This window comes from Eschrichtius robustus, chromosome 1 (genome assembly GCF_028021215.1).
Source record: "Eschrichtius robustus isolate mEscRob2 chromosome 1, mEscRob2.pri, whole genome shotgun sequence".
Lineage (NCBI taxonomy): Eukaryota > Metazoa > Chordata > Mammalia > Artiodactyla > Eschrichtiidae > Eschrichtius > Eschrichtius robustus.
In genome coordinates, this window is record NC_090824.1 from 127,603,640 (window position 1) to 127,624,281 (window position 20,642).

General features: G+C 40.8%; 1 protein-coding gene, 1 long non-coding RNA gene and 1 pseudogene across 3 annotated transcripts in view; 2 read left to right on the forward strand and 1 right to left on the reverse strand.

Moving 5' to 3' along the window:
* Positions 1-571: 571 nt before the first annotated feature.
* Positions 572-19,753, reverse strand: LOC137759909 (uncharacterized). 2 transcript variants are annotated; one of them, XR_011073215.1, is made up of 4 exons: positions 19,678-19,753; positions 19,538-19,593; positions 2,920-3,061; positions 572-786 (listed from the first exon to the last, which is right to left on the reverse strand). It is a non-coding gene; the product is annotated as an uncharacterized lncRNA (long non-coding RNA). The 2 variants fall into 2 exon arrangements; XR_011073214.1 differs by lacking the exon at positions 572-786 and having other exon boundaries at positions 2,458-3,061.
* LOC137759901 (H/ACA ribonucleoprotein complex subunit 3 pseudogene) lies at positions 1,279-1,530 on the forward strand (annotated as a pseudogene).
* Positions 19,754-19,933: 180 nt separating the features above from the next.
* The window catches only part of MAP2K1 (mitogen-activated protein kinase kinase 1), an 80,570-nt gene continuing 79,861 nt past the window's right edge, over positions 19,934-20,642 (forward strand). The window contains exon 1 of the mRNA XM_068554092.1: positions 19,934-20,473. Within this exon, the coding sequence (XP_068410193.1) occupies positions 20,394-20,473 (80 nt within the window). The 5' untranslated portion in view covers positions 19,934-20,393. The remainder of the gene's footprint in view (positions 20,474-20,642) is intronic.

The window sequence follows — 20,642 nt, forward strand, 5'->3', positions numbered from 1 at the left end:
ATAATGAGCCGAGAAAAGAGGCAGTAAAGAGTTAGTGTTAGGATTGTGGACACAAAGAAGAATGTCAAAAATGTGTTACCTTTAATTTTTTTTTTAAGTGAGACCAAATATATTCGTGCAATATATATTTGCTTGCACACATACGCACACAAAAAACTGGGGGGAAAATAAATACATAAGTAAGACCTGTGGAGATGGGAACTGGACATACGGGACAGGGTGGGATGGGGACTTAACACCATACTTTTTCGGAACACATAAATGTGTTAATTATTCAGAAAACTAAAAAAAGTTACCTTTAGCAACTATAGCATCAAGATTTGACAGACCAAGAAGATGAGTAGTGTTTGCTACATTCTTTCTCTACTTTTCTGTAGCTTGAAATATTTCATTAAAATTATAGAATATGTGAAAAGAATAAGAGAAAGTAAATTGCAAGCTCTATCTAAAATTATGTATGCAAATATGTATATGTACCACATTTTCCTTAATTTTATGGTTTTATTTCTATAAATGCAAGATAAAATATATTAAGCAATTTACAAAATTAACATTAATTAAAATGGGAAATATGTTAACTTCAAGAGTCCGGGTAACTGAGGCAAGAGGCATTCTTCTAATTATCCAGATAACAGTCTATATTCTCCACTTTATGTCTAATAAAGTAAAATAAAAGCACTTTGAGGGAATTCCCTGGCAGTCCAGTGGTTAGGACTCAGTGCGTCCACTGCAGGAGGCATGGGTTTGATCCCTGGTGGAGGAACTAAGATCCCACCATCTGCCTGGCTAAAAAAAAAAAAAAAAAAAGCACTTTGAGAAATTAAGAAGTTATATGCCACCCCGCCCCCCAGAAAAGCCCAGAGCTGAAGCTCTGAGGGTTTGAATCTCAGTTTCATCATTTACTACTTGTTGACATTTGTGCTTCAGTTCCTTATTATTAATAATAGTATCTACTTCACAGGGTTATGAGGAGGATTAAATGATAGTACTTAATAAATGTTACCTATTATTATCCATATAATTTGTAAATTGACCCTTTTAGAAAATGTAAAGGCTTTGGTAATTGATTGTAAGTCTATCTGAATCTAACTAGCACAGTTGTAAGGCACTGACATATTAATGTCTAAGACTGTCCTCTTTTTCATGTGAGGAATACTAGAAATATATTTTCCTTAGCAATTGCACCAGAAATATAAAAAAATAACTTTCTCATAGGCCATGTCATTAAAACTTTTAGAACTGTTTGATGTTTTAAAAAGTGAATAGTGTTGAAAACACATGAGCCTGTCAGTTAGAGGAGCTGCAGACGGAATTGGAACCTCTGGCTTCAGTGTGGTCGGGTTTCTCCAGTATTACCTCAACGAGCTGGGAAACCGGGTCTATATGCTGAAGAAGCTTGACCCTATGGGACAACAGACCTGCTCGGCCCATCCTGTTCGGTTCTCCCCAGATAAATATTCTAGACACCAAATCACCATCAAGAGACACTTCAAGGTGCTCATGACCCAGAAACCGTGCTCCATCCTCTGAGGATCTTTTAAAATTTCATGTCTCTTCTGCCTGCTAGCCTTCGAGAGACTTTCTGAAACCAAGCTCTCCAATCCGTGAGCCTTGAAGCCTTCCTACGACCCTTGCTCTTTGGAATCCGGTCTCATCATTGCCTTTGATCATGCTTGTTGTGAGGCAATGATGGTAGCATCCCCTTTAAAGGGAAAATGTTTGAATCTTCTCATACTTCGAATCACTCCCAGGTTATTAAAATGATTTGAAAGAGCTAAAAAAAAAAAAAAAAAAAAAGAGTGAATAGTGTTAAAGGAAAAATAGACTATCAAAGAACACGGATTGAGTATAGAGTGTAAAAGTTTTTCTGGAAAGCTGGAAACCCAGTCCAGAGGTGAGGTTTGAAAGAAGAAAAATGGGGTAAATCTTTTAAAACTAAAAGACCATGAACTGTTTCTAAACCACATTTAAAAAGCAAAGTCTCTGTGTCTTATCTATTGGCTGGTGTTATTTGGGCTTATCACTTAGGTAAGTACTGGACTGGCTGGTGGTAGTGGTTTGCTATGTACTTGAGGACTCCATCTCAAGACTGTGGCATCGACTTGCCCCTGCCTTGTACATAACATGCCCAAGTTGGGATCGTATCACCCAGTTGGGTCTGCATCAGCATTAGTAATCAAGGTGACGAGCCCAGGGATTTTTTTTTTTTTAACAAGCAAATATTTTGGTGTGTCTTTATTTTTATTTTTTATTTTTTTAACATCTTTATTGGAGTATAATTGCTTTACAATGTTGTGTTAGTTTCTGCTATATAACAAAGTGAATCAGCTATATGTTTACATATATTCCCATATCCCCTCCCTCTTGCGTCTCCCTCCCTCCCACCCTCCCTATCCCACCCCTGTAGGTGGTCACAAAGCATGGAGCTGATCTCCCTATGCTATGCGGCTGCTTCCCACTAGCTATCTAATTTGATAGTGTATATATGTCAACGCAACTCTCTCACTTCATCCCATCTTACACTTCCCCCCTCCATGTCCTCAAGTCCATTCTCTACATCTGTGTCTTTATTCCTGTCCTGCCCCTATGTTCATCAGAAACTTTTTTTTTTTTTTTTAGATTCCAATATTTGTTTTTCTCTTTCTGACTTACTTCACTCTGTATGACAGACTCTAGGTCCATCCACCTCACTACAAATAACTCAATTTTGCGTTTTTTTATGGCTGGGTAATATTCCATTGTATATATGTGCCACATCTTCTTTATCCATTCATCTGTCGATGGACACTTAGGTTGCTTCCATGTCCTGAGCCCAGGGATTATTAATTAGGATCTGGTCAGCTACAAATAACAGAAAAAACTAAAACTAAATAAACTAAAATAACAATAAACAAGGTAGAAAGTTTGTCTCTCACGTACAAGAAGTTTGGAGGTAGTAAGTTCATAGTTGGTATGGTGCTCCATGGTGTTAGGAAACTGGTATCCTGTTTTCTTGCTTTACCACGTGAGCATTCCATTCTCAAGTTCACCTGATTGTCTGAGATGGCTTCTAGAGCTCCAACTGCATTCCAGTCAGCAGGAAGGAGGAAAGAGAGAAGGGCATGACTCAACATTTTAAGAACGTTTCCCAGAAGATGCATACGACAATTCTGGTTACATCCAGAATGTAATCTCATGGCCACACACAGCTGCAAAGGAGGCTGGGAATATAGTCTTTATTCTTGGTGGTCATGGCCCAGTAAAAACTCAGGGTTTCTATTACTGTGGAAGAAGGGGTGAAAAGATGTTGGGGGAAAATTAGTAGACTGCCACAAACAATAAAATAGAAAAAAATAAACGAATGTTTTTATTTTGCAAATCTAGAACTTTAGAGTGCTTCCAAAAATATTAAGAATGTGAATAACTAGTACTTTCACAATAAGGCACATAAGCAGTTCTCGGCACAAGAAGACTATTACATCACTGTACGTTGTATTAGACCTTTGGGGATCTTTCCTGGACTACATCCTTAAACCATAACATCAGCTCTACTAAGAACTAAAAGTCTGACCACGATCAAAATCACTTTATTGCTCTGAGTCTGTTTGCTCTTTTGTAAGACAAAAGGTATGGATTAGATCAGTGGTCCCCAACCTTTTTGGCACCAGGGACTGGTTTCGTGGAAGACAATTTTTCCACAGATGGGGGTGGAGTGGGGGGAGGATGGTTTCTGGATGATTCAAGCGCATTACATTTATTGTGCACTTTATTTCTATTATTATTACATCGTAATATATAATGAAATAATTATGCAACTCACCATAATGCTGACAGGAGGTGGAGCTCAGGCAGTAATGTGAGCGATGGGGAGCAGCTGTAAATACAAATGAAGCTTTGCTCGCTTGCCGCTCACCTGCTGTGTGCCTGGTTCCTAACGGGCCATGGACCGGTACCTATCCATGGCCCAGGGGTTGGGGACCCCTGGATTAGATGATCCCAAAGGTACTGTTTTAATGGAGGATACTGAAGAGTAATAAATCAACAGGTATTTATTGAGTGTTATGTGTTTTAGGTAACAAGCCATATTGGTAAGATAAGATAACCCTTGAAACACCTTTTCTATGTTTGGAAGCTCCTCCCTTATGAGTTCATCCCTAAGATAGAAGCAAAAAACTCATCTTCTCAGGGTTCCACACAGCTAGATATATCCTGGGTACCCCAGTTCCACAACAAAATGAGACTGCAGGTCAGAAGAGGGTGAAGTGAAGATGGAGGCACTGCTTGCGATCCATTCTGGCAAAAAAAACCCAGCTTCCAAGGGCAGCAGAGCTAGACGTGCTAGGGGTCATGTTCAGTGTCCAGTGTCAGCGGTGAGAGTACAAGTGCACTTTTGCCCAGTGGTGGCACCAGGAGAGTCTCCACTAGAGCAACAGAACAGCACAGTTTTGGCATCAGCCTGGTGTAGCTGCCAAGCCTCATTTCCTGCCCACTCAGAGATTCTAGGAGCCATCTGTATCCTTTAATAAATTTCTTTTCTGTTTAAACTGCTAATGAGACCAGATTCTGTTATTTGCAATGAAGAGCCCTAACACACGTTGACCAATTATAAATGATAGAAGACAATATACAGTTACGTGCTGATTTGCTTGGAACCCAAAAGTTGTTAAAGTGCTTGAGGAAAGAAAGATGAACAAGAGCTGCAGAAGTCAGGGAAAACTTCTGGAAAGATCTGGAACCTGACCAGAATCTTGGAATTAGGTAGGATTTGGATGGGAAGGTGCCCTAAAATAAGAGAAATAACAGAAGCATAAAAAAATGTTGGGGAAATTGAAAAATAAAGTTAAGATAGCTATTTTGAACAGAAGGATCTCATCATAGGTTTTTTTTCATAGCTCCTAAAAGGTTTTAAATATTGTTTTTATATAATACTTGATACCTACAGTATAATATATATAATATCTATGTATGTTATAAAGCACAATAGAATATACATACTTGTGAACATACCATCCAACCTAAGAACTAGCCAACATCTTACATCTAACTCTGTGTTTATCCCTTCTCTGATTCCCCTTCCTACTGAGATCACCATTGTCCTGAATTTTCTATTTATCATTCCTTTTAAAAATAGTTTTTGTATATAGGTATAGGCCTAAACAATATGTTGTTTAATACTGCTTGTTTTTGAGCTTTATAAAGATGGTATCAAACTGTATGCAATCAGCTTGGGCTTACTTCCTCACTTCATATTTTGTTCTGTGATTCTTCCATGTTGTTTCACACAGCTGTAGTTTAGAAAATTTTCACTGCTCTGTACAATTCTTTACTGAATGTACCACAATTTATTTAACTATTCTCTTGTTTGATAAACATTTGAAATGGTTTGAGGTTTTCTGCAACTCTGAACAGAACAGTGGTGCTATTTAGTATTCTTTTTTTTTTTTTTTTTTTTTTGATTTTTGGCTGCATTGGGTCTTCGTTGCTGCGTGGGCTTTCTCTAGTTGTGGTGAGCGGGGCCTCCTCTTCATTGCGGTGCACGGGCTTCTCATTGCGGTGGCTTCTCTTGTTGCGGAGCACAGGCTCTAGGCCCACGGGGTTCAGTAGTTGCGGCTCACGGGCTCTAGAGCGCAGGCTCAGTAGTTGTGGCGCACAGGCTTAGTTGCTCCGTGGCATGTGGGATCTTCCCGGACCAGGGCTCGAACCCATGTCCCCTGCATTGGCAGGCGGATTCTTAACCACTGCGCCATCAGGGAAGCCCTATTTAGTATTCTTATACATATATTTTATATATGCATTCTTAGATATGTATTGTTACATATGTATTTGTATATATATGTGTGTGTGTCTATAGGAACAAAGACCTTGAGAGGACAGGTGGAAGGGATAGCCTTTGATGGCAGCACTTCTCTCCACTCAAATATGAAGGATGAGGCGTTTAGATATAAGTGTGTTATTAGGTTTTTGATAGGAAGTTAAGAATCAGAGAAGATGACTGAGTCACTCCGTGGCTGAAGTTTTCCCAGGTAAGTGCAATGGAAGGAAAAAGGAACAAGGGACTTGAAGTATTTGCAGGAAGTGATGGACCTTGGAATCTGAACTGGATAGAGTAATGACAGGAGGAGACTGAGTGAAGACTTAAATGAAGCTGAGCTCTGGATGGCGCCTAAAGTTTGTTTCCAGGAGAGCACTTGAGCAAGTAAGCGCATTATGGTCAAAGGGTAGCGTGTTTAAATTTGTGATATTGGAGGTTGTACCATGCAAAGGTCCAGACTATCAGTTGGGGTCTCCTTACTCCTCAAAGGTTAAGTACAATGAACTCAAATCCCCATCACTTCCACTTTCTGTGAAAGTTGAGGGCCTTCCCAAGAATTTTGTAAATACCCAGTGAGACCTAGGTTCTCAGGGTCATCTGGGCCTCTGAGCTCCTGAATCTCACATGTTATTTCTGTTCTGAACTGTTTCAAATTAGGCCCTTTCTCCAGTTACCACAATAAAAGTCACTCATTCAGTAGATGTACCCTACTTTGTGGGACGCCTAGAGAAAGGGTTATATCATATCTGGCAAAGCCTTCATCTCCATGCCACTTTCCCTCCTTTTCTCTCTCCTTCCCATCTCCTCTGTTATGGAGACCATTTTCCCATCTTCTTAAGCTTGGAGACAATTGACACCCTCAGGACAGGGGTGGGAGGCAGTGTAGGTGGGTGCTCACCAACCTCAAGCACTTATTAAAATATAGTATTCTTCCCAGCAAGAACACTTCTCTCCCTAAGAGGACTTTAGTGCTATCCATTAAGGTAGTCAAATGCCCTTAACCTCCATTCAAATAGAATTTCATGGAAACAAAGGGTGATAAGAAAATATACTCAAGGTGTGGTGGACTAGAAACAAGCCATCTGAGACCAGTACTATTTGACTTTCAGGTCTCATGTTTTTAAATTATTTCTTCTGTGTTCCCAATAGTAAGGTATTTTGCACTTCTGAAAAAATATTTGAAAAAAGGAAAAATGCTTTAGATTACTTTTGACGCTTTCATAATTTTAAAATGTTGTAGGTTCAAATGCTTTACAGCACACCCTCACCAGATGAGGGAGCTGGGGAGCCGTTCCTTAAGTGTTTTCATGACCAAGGAGCGTATTTTGAAGATTCAAAGTTTAAGAGATGTTATTCAAAATATGAAAGAAAATTTCCCTGATGGCATTTGAATGGCAAAATTTCCTAGATAGGGGGACTTCCCTGGTGGCGCAGTGGTTATGAATCCGCCTGCCAATACAGGGGACACGGGTTCGAGCCCTGGTCCGGGAAGATCCCACATGCTGCGGAGCAACTAAGCCCGTGTGCCACAACTACTGAACCTGCACTCTAGAGCCCGCGAGCCACAACTACTGGGCCTGCGAGCCACAACTACTGAGCCCGCATGCCTAGAGCCCGCGCTCCACACGAAGAGAAGCCACCACAATGAGAAGCCAGCGTACCGCAACAAAGAGTAGCCCCCGCTCACCGCAACTAGAGAAAGCCCGCGTGCAGCAACAAAGACCCAACACAGCCAAAAATAAATAAATAAATAAATATTAAAAAAAAAATTTCCTAGATAGAATGCAAAAAACCATGAACTGCAAAAGATCAATAAACTGGACTTCATCAAAATTAAAAACTTTCTGTTCTTCAAAGAAAATGAAAAAACAAACCACAGGCAGGGAGAAAATAGTTGCAAATCATATATTTGAGTAAGGACCTGTATCTACAGTGTATAAAGAACTCTTAAAAAAAAAAAAAAACAACTCAAGAATAAGACAAACAACCCAGTTCAAAATGGGCAAAAGAGGGACTTCCCTGGTGGTCCCGTGGTTAAGGCTCCGCCCTTCCACTGCAGGGGGCACGGGTTCGATCCCTGGTGTGGGGACTGGGGTGGGGTGGGGTGGGGTGGGGAATGGGCAAAAGATTGAAACATTCACGTCACCAAAGAAGATATACGGATATTAGATAAGCATATAAAAAGATGCTCCATATCATTAGTCAGTAGGGAAGTATAAATTAAAACCACAATGAGGTACCAGTATGCATCCAACAGAATGACTTACATTTTAAAAGACTGACCATACCAGATACTGGCAAAGGTGTAGAACACCTGGAACTCTCCTACACTACTGATGGGAATGTAAAATAGTTTAAACACTTTGGAAAATAGTTTGGAAGTTTCTTTAAAAGTTAAACATACACCTACTGTATGACCCAGTCATTTTACTCTTGGGTATCTCGAGAGAAATGAAAACGTATCCATATAAAGACTTGTACACAGATGTTCATTGCAGCTTTATTTGTAATAGCCAAAAAACTAAAAACAATACAAATGTCCATCAAAAGGTGAATAAACAAATTGTGACATAGCCATAGAATGGCTTGCTACTCAGCAGTCAATGGACTGTTGACACACACAACATGGGTGAACCTCAGTAAGTATGCTCAAAGAAGCCAGACCCCCCCAAAAAAGCATGTTAAAGAGTACATACCATAAAATTCCATTTATATAAAAGTCTGGTTATGTATAGGATGGATAAACAACAAGGTCCTGTGATAAACCATAATGAAAAAATATTAAAAATATATGTATAACTGAGTCACTTTGCTGTACAGCAGAAATTAAACACAACATAGTAAATCAACTATACTTCAATAAAACTTAAATAAATAAATAAAATTCTAGAAAATGCAAACTATAGTAGGGCAATGGGCAGATGAGGGAGGGATTCTAAAGGGGCACAAGGAAACTGTTGGGAGGTAGTGGATGTGTTTTATTATCTTGATTGTGGTGATGGTTTCTCCACATATGTCAAAACTGTTCAAATGTCCTTTCTACGTATGCCATCTATCATATGATTATGTCTCAATAGATCTGTAAAAAAAGGTTCAAAGTATAAGAGATGTTTTTTAAATACAGAAGAAAATTCCCTCAATAGAATTTAAACTAATTTGAATGTATTTATTGAGTTCCCAGTTCTCAACGGTATATAGCACTGAATTTGGGACCTGTTACCTTACAGAAATTGAATGAGTAATCACTTTTTTCTTCTTCTTCTTCTTATTTTTTGTACTAAAAAAATAAATAAAACCAAAACAAAACCAAACAAGGGACTTCCCTGGTGGTCCAGTGGGTAAGACTCCGCATTCCCAATGAAGGGGGCCTGGGTTCTAGCCCTGGTCCAGGAAGATCCCACATGCCACGGAGCAACTAAGCCCGTGCGTCACAACTACTGAGCCTGCGCTCTACAGCCCGCGAGCCACAACTACTGAGCCGACATGCCACAACTACTGAAGCCTGCATGCCTAGCGCCCATACTGCGCAACAAGAGAAGCCACCACAGTGAGAAGCCCGTGCACCGCAACGAAGAGTAGCCCCTGCTCACCGCAACTAGAGAAAGCCTGCACACAGCAACAAAGATGCAACGCAGCCAAAAATAAATAAATAAATATATATTTTTAAAAAGGGCCATGTGAATTAACTGATTATTTTATTTTATAATTGTTCTCTCCCATAGTCTTAGTCCTTCAAGGTGAGAATTTTTTTTTATGTTTACATTGCAAATGGCTAAATGTCTTGAAGTAAAACAAAATAATTTCATGTGAAAAAATTACATATTTTTTATTGCCTATGAGGGCAGAAAAGTTAGGACAAAAAGTTTTGAGTAAAAGCCAAGAAATATTTCTTTTTTATAAGAAGGCACTGCAGTACATTACAGATGGAGTTTTTTTAGAAACTCGCTAAGGATTTTTCCTTTTCTAAAACAGGACGATTCAACAGATAGTTTTACAGAGTATAGAAAAACACATGAGGAGGAAGGATTCTTTGGGTTCAGGGAGCTCTCAGGCAGGTAACACATTGCTATGGAAAGAGCCTGGGCAGGTGAGACACTAGATCCCAAATGCATGCTGCAACTAAGAGTTTGCATGCCACAACTAAGGAGCCCGTGCCACAACTAATTTGCCATTGGTTTATAGTGTAACCCAAACTTTTCTGGATACCAATATCTTCTAAAAACAGAGATCACACTGGATCATGCTGCTTAATTTATATGCCCTGGGACATTGTCTACAGGGTCTGGCCAGAAAGAGAAGGTTTATCTATTCAACAAGTATTTATTGATTGTCTATATGCCAGGTATGGTTCTCAGAGCTAGTGATGAAATGGCGAGTGTGACAGATGAGGTGAACCAACAGGGAACCAAAAAATAAACAAGTAAATAAACAAAGAAGATAACGAAGGGAGAAAACAAAGTGGTATTGTGACAAAGAGCGACTAGAGGGACAATGTACTGAGGATGAGGAAGTGACACCTGGGCACAGTCTACAGAAAGAAGTAGGCAGCCAAGCAAAGGGTGAAGACTGCTCCACACTGAGTAAACAGGAACAAGCAGGTGTGTTCAGAAGGAGGAAAGAAGGTCACAGTGGCCAGAGTTTGGTGACTAAGGCGGAAAATAGGATGAGGTGAGGTCTGGTGCAGGCAGAGCTGGAAAGTTCTTTTTTTAAAAAAAAAAAAAAAAAATTTTATTTATTTATTTAATTGGTTGCACCGGGTCTTAGTTGCGGCAGGCGGGCTCCTTAGTTGCAGTTTGCAGGCTCCTTAGTTGTGGCACGTGGGCTCCTTAGTTGTGGCATGTGAACTCTTAGTTGTGGCATGCATGTGGGATCTAGTTCCCTGACCAGGGATCGAACCCAGGCCCTCTGTATTTGGAGCACAAAGTCTTAACCACTGGGCCACCAAGGAAGTTCCAGAGCTGGTAAGTTCTGATGAAGCTTTTGGAGATGGAGCCACTGCTGGGCCTTAAGTGGGAGACTAATGTTTGTTTGTTTTTGAAGATCCTCTAGCTGCTCTATGGAGAATGGACTATTAGGCAGCCAGAGAGAAAGCAGAGGTCCAGTTAAGATTCTTATGTTTGGAAGATAGAACTTAAAGGCAGCCCCATTCCTGATGTTTGTGGGACCCAGGGCAAAAGGTCAAATGGAGGCCAAATACCAAATGCTTACCTATGCAACAGTGATAAATTAAGCTGCAGTTCATGAAATAAAATATGTTCTATCCTCCTATCTTGAAAAATATACTTTCACAACAACATGGAAGTCTAAGATGGAATTGAGATTTCTCAGATTCCGTGGAATGCCATAATGCACCTCGGGGAGAGCCAGCCCCCCAGCCTTCCTCCTTCTGCTCCCTGTTCTCATCTCCCCTCCAAGTCCATCCCACACTGCAAGGGTTTTCACCCACAGGTGCGTGGACTTCCAACCCATGAGCCAAGCTCTGTCCACACCTCTTTCAAATAGTTCCTTGGCCACACTTGGGCCTAGGGGAGTCCACACCTGGGCGTAGTGTGCCGCTCTGTTCTCAGGAGGATGGACCAGGGAAAGAATCCCTGCAGGCCCTGCACTGTTTAGACAGGGAATTCTGGAGTCTTGGGTGACCAGAGAATGGTCTAGAAGCTGGGGCACAGGCTCTGTGCAGGCATGACCCTTTGGCCCTGAGGACTCCTCATGGTGTGGTGAGGGGTGTGGCCAGACAAGGGCCAGAGTGGAGGGACTTCCCTGGTGGCACAGTGGATAAGACTCTGTGCTCCCAATGCAGGGGGCCCTGGTTTGATCCCTGGTGAGGGAACTAGATCCCACATGCGTGCCGCAACTAAGGAGCCCATGTGCCACAACTATAGAGCCCGCCTGCCGCAACTAAGACCCGGCACAACCAAATAAATAAATAAATAAATATTTTAAAACAAAAAACAAAAAACAGGACCAGAGTGGAGGCTCTGAAGCCCAGGGCCAGAGCAGGACTCTTCAGAGTTTTCTGACAGTTTGGATGTGGGTGGTGCTGGGAAGAGAGAAATCAAGATGATTAGAGTGGGGTGAGGGAGTGGAATCAAGTGCTCCAGTTGAGGTATTTTGAGTTTGTGATGCCCACTGAGACATCCAAGTAGAAATTCCAAGGAGGCAGTTGGCTGTGTGTCTGAAACTCAGGAGGAGAGGTCTAGACCAGCAGTAATAAAATTGGGAGCTCATCAACATATAGATGGTGGAGGTCATGTAAGCAGAGAATGTAGACAAAAAAAGGGACTGAGTCTGAGGCGCTATCAACTAATAAATGCTCACCAGCAAAATCTGGAAAATACTGAAAAGCACAAAATAAAAAAGAAAATAGTCTCACCCATACTTTTACCTCCTAAAAATAAACACTGTTAACATCTTGAGATATTTCCTTTGTCTTTTCTCTCTCAATCTCTCCCTCTCTCTCTCCATCATATACATTTACACTGTATTTTAATAATAAAATGGTGCTCATATGTACATAATTTTTATAAGTGCTTTTGTCATTATTTTTGGAACATTTTCCCGTGCCATTACATTACTCTTTTAAAGAGAGATTTTTAAACTGATGCATTAAATTTCATCATGTAGATGTATCATAAAATCCTCTATTTTTGGACATTAATTTTTAAAGATAATATAATCTATTACTTTTTTAACACAGAGAAATTCAAAGAAGGGAAGCAAAAATTGCCCATAATCTTCCTGCCTAGGAAATATCAGTTCATTTATATGGACAGAAAAATCTAACAAAATACAAAAAGGTACAAAATAAAAAGTGAAAGCTTTTCTTCCCACTCAGTAAGTCTTTCTTTCTAAAGGTAATTACTGTTAACAAATTCTTGTATTTTCTTCCAAGGGGGAAAAAAACAGAAAACAAAAAACACTGAATTCAATAAAAGAGAGCAAACAAGTTGAGTATAAAAGAAAAATTAATTTGTGTCTACAGCTTGTTATTATGAGTAATGCTGAAATATACATCTCTGTTGTATATAAATCTGTTGTGCACATCTCTGATTATTTCCCTAAAATAAATTTGAACTGTATGCATTATGGACATTATATGAAATTTTTTTTTTCAACAGTTTATAAACTAAGTTTGAAGGACTCTAGATATGTCAGTTTCTAAGTTTGGCCCCAGATTCATAGAACTTTAAAGAAGTGTGGATTATGATCTATTCAAATCTATTGAACTTATGCCAAATATGGTTTGATACCACCTGAAACTGAAAGTATGTGTCAAAATTAGAGAAAGGGGTGGTAGATAAAGGAAAAATAATCATATTATTGTTATTTATGGCATGACCAAGATCTTTAGTGTCATTATAGCTGCAGATACTTGAAAATGTCACAGCCAAACAAACTTACCTGACGACTATCAAATAAAACTAATTTTACCTATCTATTATTTGGCAAGATACCAAGACATTTTAGAAGATCATTAGCCTGGCAATTAGAAGATGTGTCCCTGTTCTACCCCTAGCTAGCTATGTAACCATAAAGGACACCACCAAACTCACTGAGGCTCAGTTTTGCTATTTATAAGATGGGGTGATTGGATACCCTGACCCCTATGGTCTAGCTCTAAAATTCTAAAATGAACTCAGTCTCCCATTCTCTTTACACAGAAGCCCCATATCAGATACTAGACTAGGATCTAGTTATAAAGGTCTGTCTATTCAGAGAAAGCACATGCAGAAGCAAGAATAAATAGCTGTACGGCTCAGTAGTAATTCTAATGACACAACGGTGCTATCATTATAATGACAGTAACAATACTTTATATTTTATGAGACTGTACAGTGAAAACAATCTGACACATCGCAGAGAAGAGATTCCTTGCTCCCTGGGAGTATATAAAACTCCAAAACACGTTGATGTATCAATCAATATAATTTAAAATATCTTAAAATATACATAAACCCAGACTACATGTCATGCACAGTTCATTGCTGGAGATGACACTTTTTAAGGCAAATTCTAAACTCTCTGTAAGGTGACCTGACCTCTGAGCAAGAGTGTGAATTATAAAAAGACTGACAGTCAGATGTTATGATGGCTCTACCCATGTAGGTCATATATGCTCTTATCACAGCTCCCAAATCTCTGTAGATTAAATGGTCACTTTCATTTTAAATTTCCTGCTTGTAATCTTTGCAAAGCACTTGGCAGGAAAAGGATGACTCAGGGGTTTCCCACTGAGTAGAAGAAAGCATGGAAAAAAAAAAAAAAAAAAAGTCCAGTGATGATAAGCATTCAAATAAATGTCCTGGGAAAGATTTGTTTCATCTCAAACCAGATTAGAGATTAAGAATGTCCAGGATCCTGGACTGATTCCAAAGGAAGTCAAGACTTCCTTCTCCACAGCTGCCATCTAGGAAGCTAGCATGTCCCAGTGTATCTTCTTTCACTGTTCTCCCCAAGGGTGAAAAGCAAAGTACCACATCTCCTCTCTCGGATGCCAAGCCAGGGCGAGGTCCCTACACCCACTCCCCTCCAAAAAAAGGTGCCAGATCTGACATCCTGTCTGGTTGAAGCCACATCCTTAGACAGCAATTGAAATTGGATCAGCCCTCACCTTGTTGAGGCACCTTTTCCTTTAAATGAAGGGCAAGTGACCATTAAAAGTGGCTCCCAAAATAACCCAGTGGTTTCGCTGCATTTGGAACGTCTGACATCCAGAATCCGGGAAGCGGATGTACCTCCTCTGAAGGGGGAGGGAAGGCAGTGTTACCCTTCCCACTGTGACCCTTCACTCAGTTACTCAATAGGAACAGCTTGCCAAACTCGCAGGAGCTTAAAAATCTAGACAATGGATTATATTCCTTAGCTATTTATTTAAACATTAAAAAAAATCAGCCCCACCCTGAACGGAATGAATTACAGGCAAAGGGAGTTAATGGTAGTAAAAGCCTCTAATAAAGAGTCAGAGTTCTCTCATGACTCGAGAACAGAAAAAACTGGTATTAAAATGAAGAAAAAATGTAAGGTAGAATTGCTTCATATGGATTAACTTCTGTTTACAATAATGACTTTTTTTAATTTTGCATTTCCCAACTGAATTTGTCATAATAAGAGAATAAAAGATCTTAATTTGTAAGAAGAAAATATGGACTTGTCTCTAAAATAAAACTCATAAATTGATAGTATCATAAAGTTCACTGATCCTATAGTATCAACTGTGTGAGTATGGCTGAGATGAACACCATAATGAGCACCATTATGAACTCCATAATGTAAAGAGAAATTATCATTGAGTAGTGTATCATGAATGGTTCTTATCTTTTTTATACTATTCTAGTTTTTTCCCCCCCACATAATAAGCTGATATTAGTTACATAATTTTTTAAAAACCCACAAAATTTGAAATAAAACCCACAGAGACTTCCCTGGTGGTCCAGTGGGTAAGACTCTGTGCTCCCCATGCGGGGGGCCGGGGTTTGATCCCTGGTCGGGGAACTAGATCCCACATGCATGCTGCAACTAAGAGTCTGCATGCTGCAACTAAGAAGTCCCATGCCGCAACTAAAGATCCCACGTGCCGAAACTAAGACCCCGCACAGCCTAAATAAATAACCCACAAAATACTCAGAAGACCTAAATGCTTTCATGTGAGAAAGGCTGATATTTTCTTTCAATCTAAAAAACAAAAGATAAATAAAAATACATTTCAGTCAGTCTGACTTATTTTTTGAGGGAAAAAAAAATTTTCTCATGATTTCTTTTTTCCACCTGCTTTGAGATATAATTGACATATAACATTGTGTAAGTTTAAGGTGTACAATATGTTGAATTGACACAGCTATATATTGCAAAATGATTATCACCATAGCATTAGCTAAGCCTTCCATATCGTCCCCTAATTACCATTTCTGTTTTGTGTGAGAACATATCTACTCTTAGCAACGTTCAGTTAAATATATAATACAGTATTATTAGCTATAATCAATCACCATAGTGTACATTAGATCCCCAGAATTTATTAACTATAACTGGAAGTTTGTACCCTTTGACCAATATCTCCCCATTTCCTCCACCACAGTCCCTGGTAACCTCCACTCTACTCTCTATTTCCCTGAGTTTGGCTTTTTAGATCTCACATACAACTGAGATCATACAGTATTTGTTTTTCTCTGTCTGACTCATCTCCCTTAATATAAGGTCCATCCACGTTGTTGCAAATGGCAGGATTTCCTTCTATCTCATGGCTGAATAATATTCCATTTTGTCTACACACTAGGTCTTCTTTGTGCATTCATCTGTTGACCAACACTTAGGCTGTTGCCATATCTTGGCTCTCGTGAATAATGCTGCAATGAACACAAGAGTGCAGATATCTCTACCAGATAGATCTGGTAGATCTATTTTTTTTTAAATTTTTGGCTGTGTTGGGTCTTCATTGCTACGCGTGGGCTTTCACTAGTTGTGGCAAGCAGGGGCTACTCTTCGTTGCAGTGCACGGGCTTCTCATTGCAGTGGCTTCTCTCGTTGTGGAGCAGGGGCTCTAGGCACGTGGGCTTCAGTAGTTGCAGCACGTGGGCTCAGTAGTTGTGGCTCAGGGGCTCTAGAGCACAGGCTCAGTAGTTGTGGCACACGGGCTTAGTTGCTCCGTGGCATGTGGGATCTTCCCGGACCAGGGATCAAACCCTTGTCCTCTGCATTGGCAGGCGGATTCTCAACTACTGCGCCACCAGGGAAGCCCTGGTAGATCTATTTTTAATTTTATTTTTTTTGAGAAACCTCCAAAATTTTATGTTTTTTTGATGTATCAATTTGCATTCCCACCAAAAATACCCAAGGGTTCCCTTTTCTCCATGCTCTGCCAACACTTATGGCTTGTCTTTTTGATGATAGCCGTTGTAACAGGTGTGAGGTGATAACTCACTGTGGTTTTGATTTCCATTTCCTTGATGATTAGTGATGTTGAGTAATTTTTTTTTCCTCTAGTAATTGTTTTATTGAAGGGTAACATAGATCCAGAACATAGATTGTTTTACTGAAAGATAACATAAATCGTAACTGGAACACACTTTCCTGTGATCTCCCCCCAGATCAAGAAAGCAAACATTACCAGTACCCTAAAAGCCTACTTCAACTCATCTTCCTGTTACTTTCCTCCTCAAGGATAATGACTATCCCAACTTCTACCACCATAGATTCGATTTGTCAGTTTTGAGCATATATATATATATTTCTTGTGTCTTATCTTCTACTCAACAGGATGTTAGTGAGATTAATTCATATTGTTGCAAGTAGTTGTAGTCTATTTTCACAATGCTGTATTCCATTGCATGAATTTACCACAATTTATCCATTTACTGTTGATGGACATTTGGGTTGTTTCCCTAATAACTATTATGAATAGTGGTGCTATGAATATTCTTATACCTTTTTTTTTTGGTGAACATATATATTGATTTCTGTAGGTAAATGTCCAGGATCAGAATCTCTGGGTCATAAGACAGATGTTCAACCTTATAGTACATACTACCAAACAGTTTTTCAAACTGGTTGCTCAAATTTATACTCCCACCATCAGTGTAAGAGAATCCTGTCCTAGTTGCTCCACATCTTACCAACATTTGATATTACTTAGCCTTTTCAGTTTAGCCAGAATAGTAAGTGTAGTATTATAGAATTTTTTATTATTATTGTGGTAAAATATACATAAAAATTTTACCATTTTGACCATTAGCAAGTGTATACTTTAGTGGCATTAGGTACTCACATTGTGGCTTTAAGTTGCATTTTCCTGATAACTAAAGAAATTCAGGCTCTTTTCATGTCCTTTTCTAGTTAAGGTGTAGGAGTTCTTTATATATTATACATATGCATTCTTTTTCCAATATATGTTGCAAATGTCTTCTTTCTTTTTACCCCCACCCCCTTTTTTTTGGCCATGCAGCGTGACTTGCAGGATCTTAGATCCCTGACTAAAGATTGAACCTGGGCCACGGCAGTGAAAGCATCGAGTTCTAACCACTGGACCGCCGTCTTTTTACCCTTTTTGAAGGTCAAAATAATTAACTTTAATGTAGTCTAATTTATCATGTTTTTCCTTTATGATTTGTGTTTGTGTGTGTGCGCACGTATGTCTTGTTTAAGAAATCTTTGCCTACCCTAATGTCATGAAGATATTCTCCAGTATTTTCTTTTAAAAGTTGTGTTTAGTTCTATAATCCATCTACAGTTGATTTGTTATGTATGATGTGATGTAGTGGTCAAGACTCATTTTTTTTCCCGTATGGATATTCAATTGACCCAGCACTATTTATCCAAAAGGCTACCCTTTCCCCCACTGCATTGTATTGTTATCTTTGTCATAAATCAGGTGATCAAATACAGATGGGTTTGTTTCCAGACTCTATGCTACTCCATTGGTCTATTTGTCTGTTCTTGTGCCAGTGCCTTAAATACTGTCTTAAATACTCAGTCTTAGATGAATCTTGATATATGGTAGTGTAAATCCTCCAGCTTTGTTCTTCAACACTCTGTTAGCTATTTTATTTTTCCGCTGAATTTCCTTGTTGATGTGGTGGTTGTTTTAATAACAGCTTTATTGAGAGACAATTCACATACCATACAATTTACCCATTTAAAGTGTACAATTCAATGGTTTTAATAAATTCACAGAGATGTGAAACTAACACCACTATCAATTTTAGGATATTTGCATCACCTCCTAGAGAAATTCTTTACCCTTTAGCTATCATTCTATTATACTATTCCTTGCTCAACTGTCCCACCAAACTCTAAAGCAATTACTAATCTTTCTGTCTCTATAGATTTGCCTGTTGTGGACACTTTATATAAATGAAATCATAAAATATGTGGGTTTTTGTGACTTGCTTCTTTCACTTAGCATAATGTTTTCAAGGTTCATGCATGCTATAGCACGGGTCAGCACTTCATTCCTTTTTATGGCCAAGTTATATTCCATTGTATGGATGTACCACATTTTGTTTATCCGTTCATCAGTTGATGGACATTTGGGTTGTTTCCACTTTTTGGCTGTTATGAAAAATGCTGCCATACATTTGCATAAACATTTGTGTACAAGTTTTGTATGGATATATGTTTTTCATTTCTCTTGAGCACATAGGAGTGGAATTGCTGGGTCATACGGTAACTATATTTAACTGTTTGAGGAACTGCCAGATTGTTTTCCAAACTATCTGCACTATTTTACATTCTCATGTTAATCTTTAAACAATTTATAAAAAATGTTTTAAATCGAACACTTTATATACATATTAACAAAACTTCAAACAGTACCAAGGGCTACAAAATGAAAAGGGAACCTTACTCTCTATATGTTGCAAACAGCTGGGTGGCTACACCCTGCTCTGGACCACCACGTGCAGAGGCTTACATTGTTTTACACACCTAATGCCTTTAGGGCTGAATACTTTAGGAAGGGCAAAGGGGAAGAGATGGACTGACTGTGTATTCTGAATCACCTGAATCATCTTTTATCTCATTAAGCTCTTTATTCACATCTTATTTCTTCAAGTTTTATAGAACTGGAATTATTGGGCTTATTATTAAGGGCTTTTTTTTTTTTTCAAAGCCTTTAAAAATACATTCCCAATCTGCTCTCAGAAAAGGTTGCCCCAATTTAAAGTCTCATCAGCATTGAACACCCATCTCCCTGTACCCTCGTCAGTAGACTAGTACTGTGTATTACCGTTTTATATGTATCTTTCTACTTGCCTGTTCCTTAGGTGCAAGGAGTCTCTGGACAACTTGTCTATTCCTCGACGCTGCCTCTAGAAATAAGAAGGGGTCCTTTTCTTTATTCGTTTTATTACTCCATCTCCATCAACATGACTCGGCCCGTGGGCTACACTCACCCCAGCGGAGGAGACCGCGTGGCGACCAACTCGGTCCAGGTCACCTCCCTTCCCGGTGCGTCCACCTGGGTGCCTCTGTGCGGCAGAGGGCGCGGTGGAGCCAGCGCCGGACCCCGCCCCCAGAGTAGCGCGCCGCGCCCCGTGACGTATTTCCGCGTCATCTGCCGCCGAGGCGTGTTCCCATTGGCTGCCGGCGAGGCAAAAGGGGCGGAGCCGAGTGGGAGTGTGGAAAACGCAGCTGCCCGGGGCGGGGGCGGGGGGCAAGGCTTCCCCCTTCCCTATCCTTCCCCACCCCTCCCCCGCCCTCCAGTCCCTCTGGGACTACTGCGCCGAGTCGCTTGGAACACGGCAGTGGTGGCGGCGCACTTTCCCGGACTGTAGCTGGAGCAGCGCTGTGGTGCGCGCGCGACGGGGCCCCTCGAGCCCCGGGGACCGGTGGACTGAGGGAGAGCGGGAGGGAATCCCGGGCTGCCGTGCTGCGCCGGCGGGGAAGCCCTTCGATTCCCTGTGAGCCGAGCAAGTGGGGCGTGGGTCTCCCGAGACCGGCACTGGCCCCTCGGCCCTGAAGGGACCGCGCAGGGCGCGCCCCCCGAAGGCAGCCCCCGGGCCCGCGGCCCTGACTTGGCCCCGCGCGGCGGGCGCGGGGCAGCTCAGAGGGAGGAAGCAAGAGGGGCCGCCCTCCCCTCGGAGTTGAGAGCGCCTTCCCCGGGTCCAAAATGCCCAAGAAGAAGCCGACGCCCATCCAGCTGAACCCGGCCCCCGACGGCTCCGCGGTTAATGGGACCAGCTCGGCGGAGTAAGTCTGGGGGGAGGCGAGCACCGGGGCCGGGCTGGGGAGGCCGGGGCCCGGGCGCAGGAGCCGAGTCGGGTGTGCGCGGCGCGCGGGGCTCCGCTCGGGTCGTCACGTACGTCTTGGGCTGCCAGGCGCGAGGAACTCCCGGCCGCCGAGGTATCGGTGACTAAGC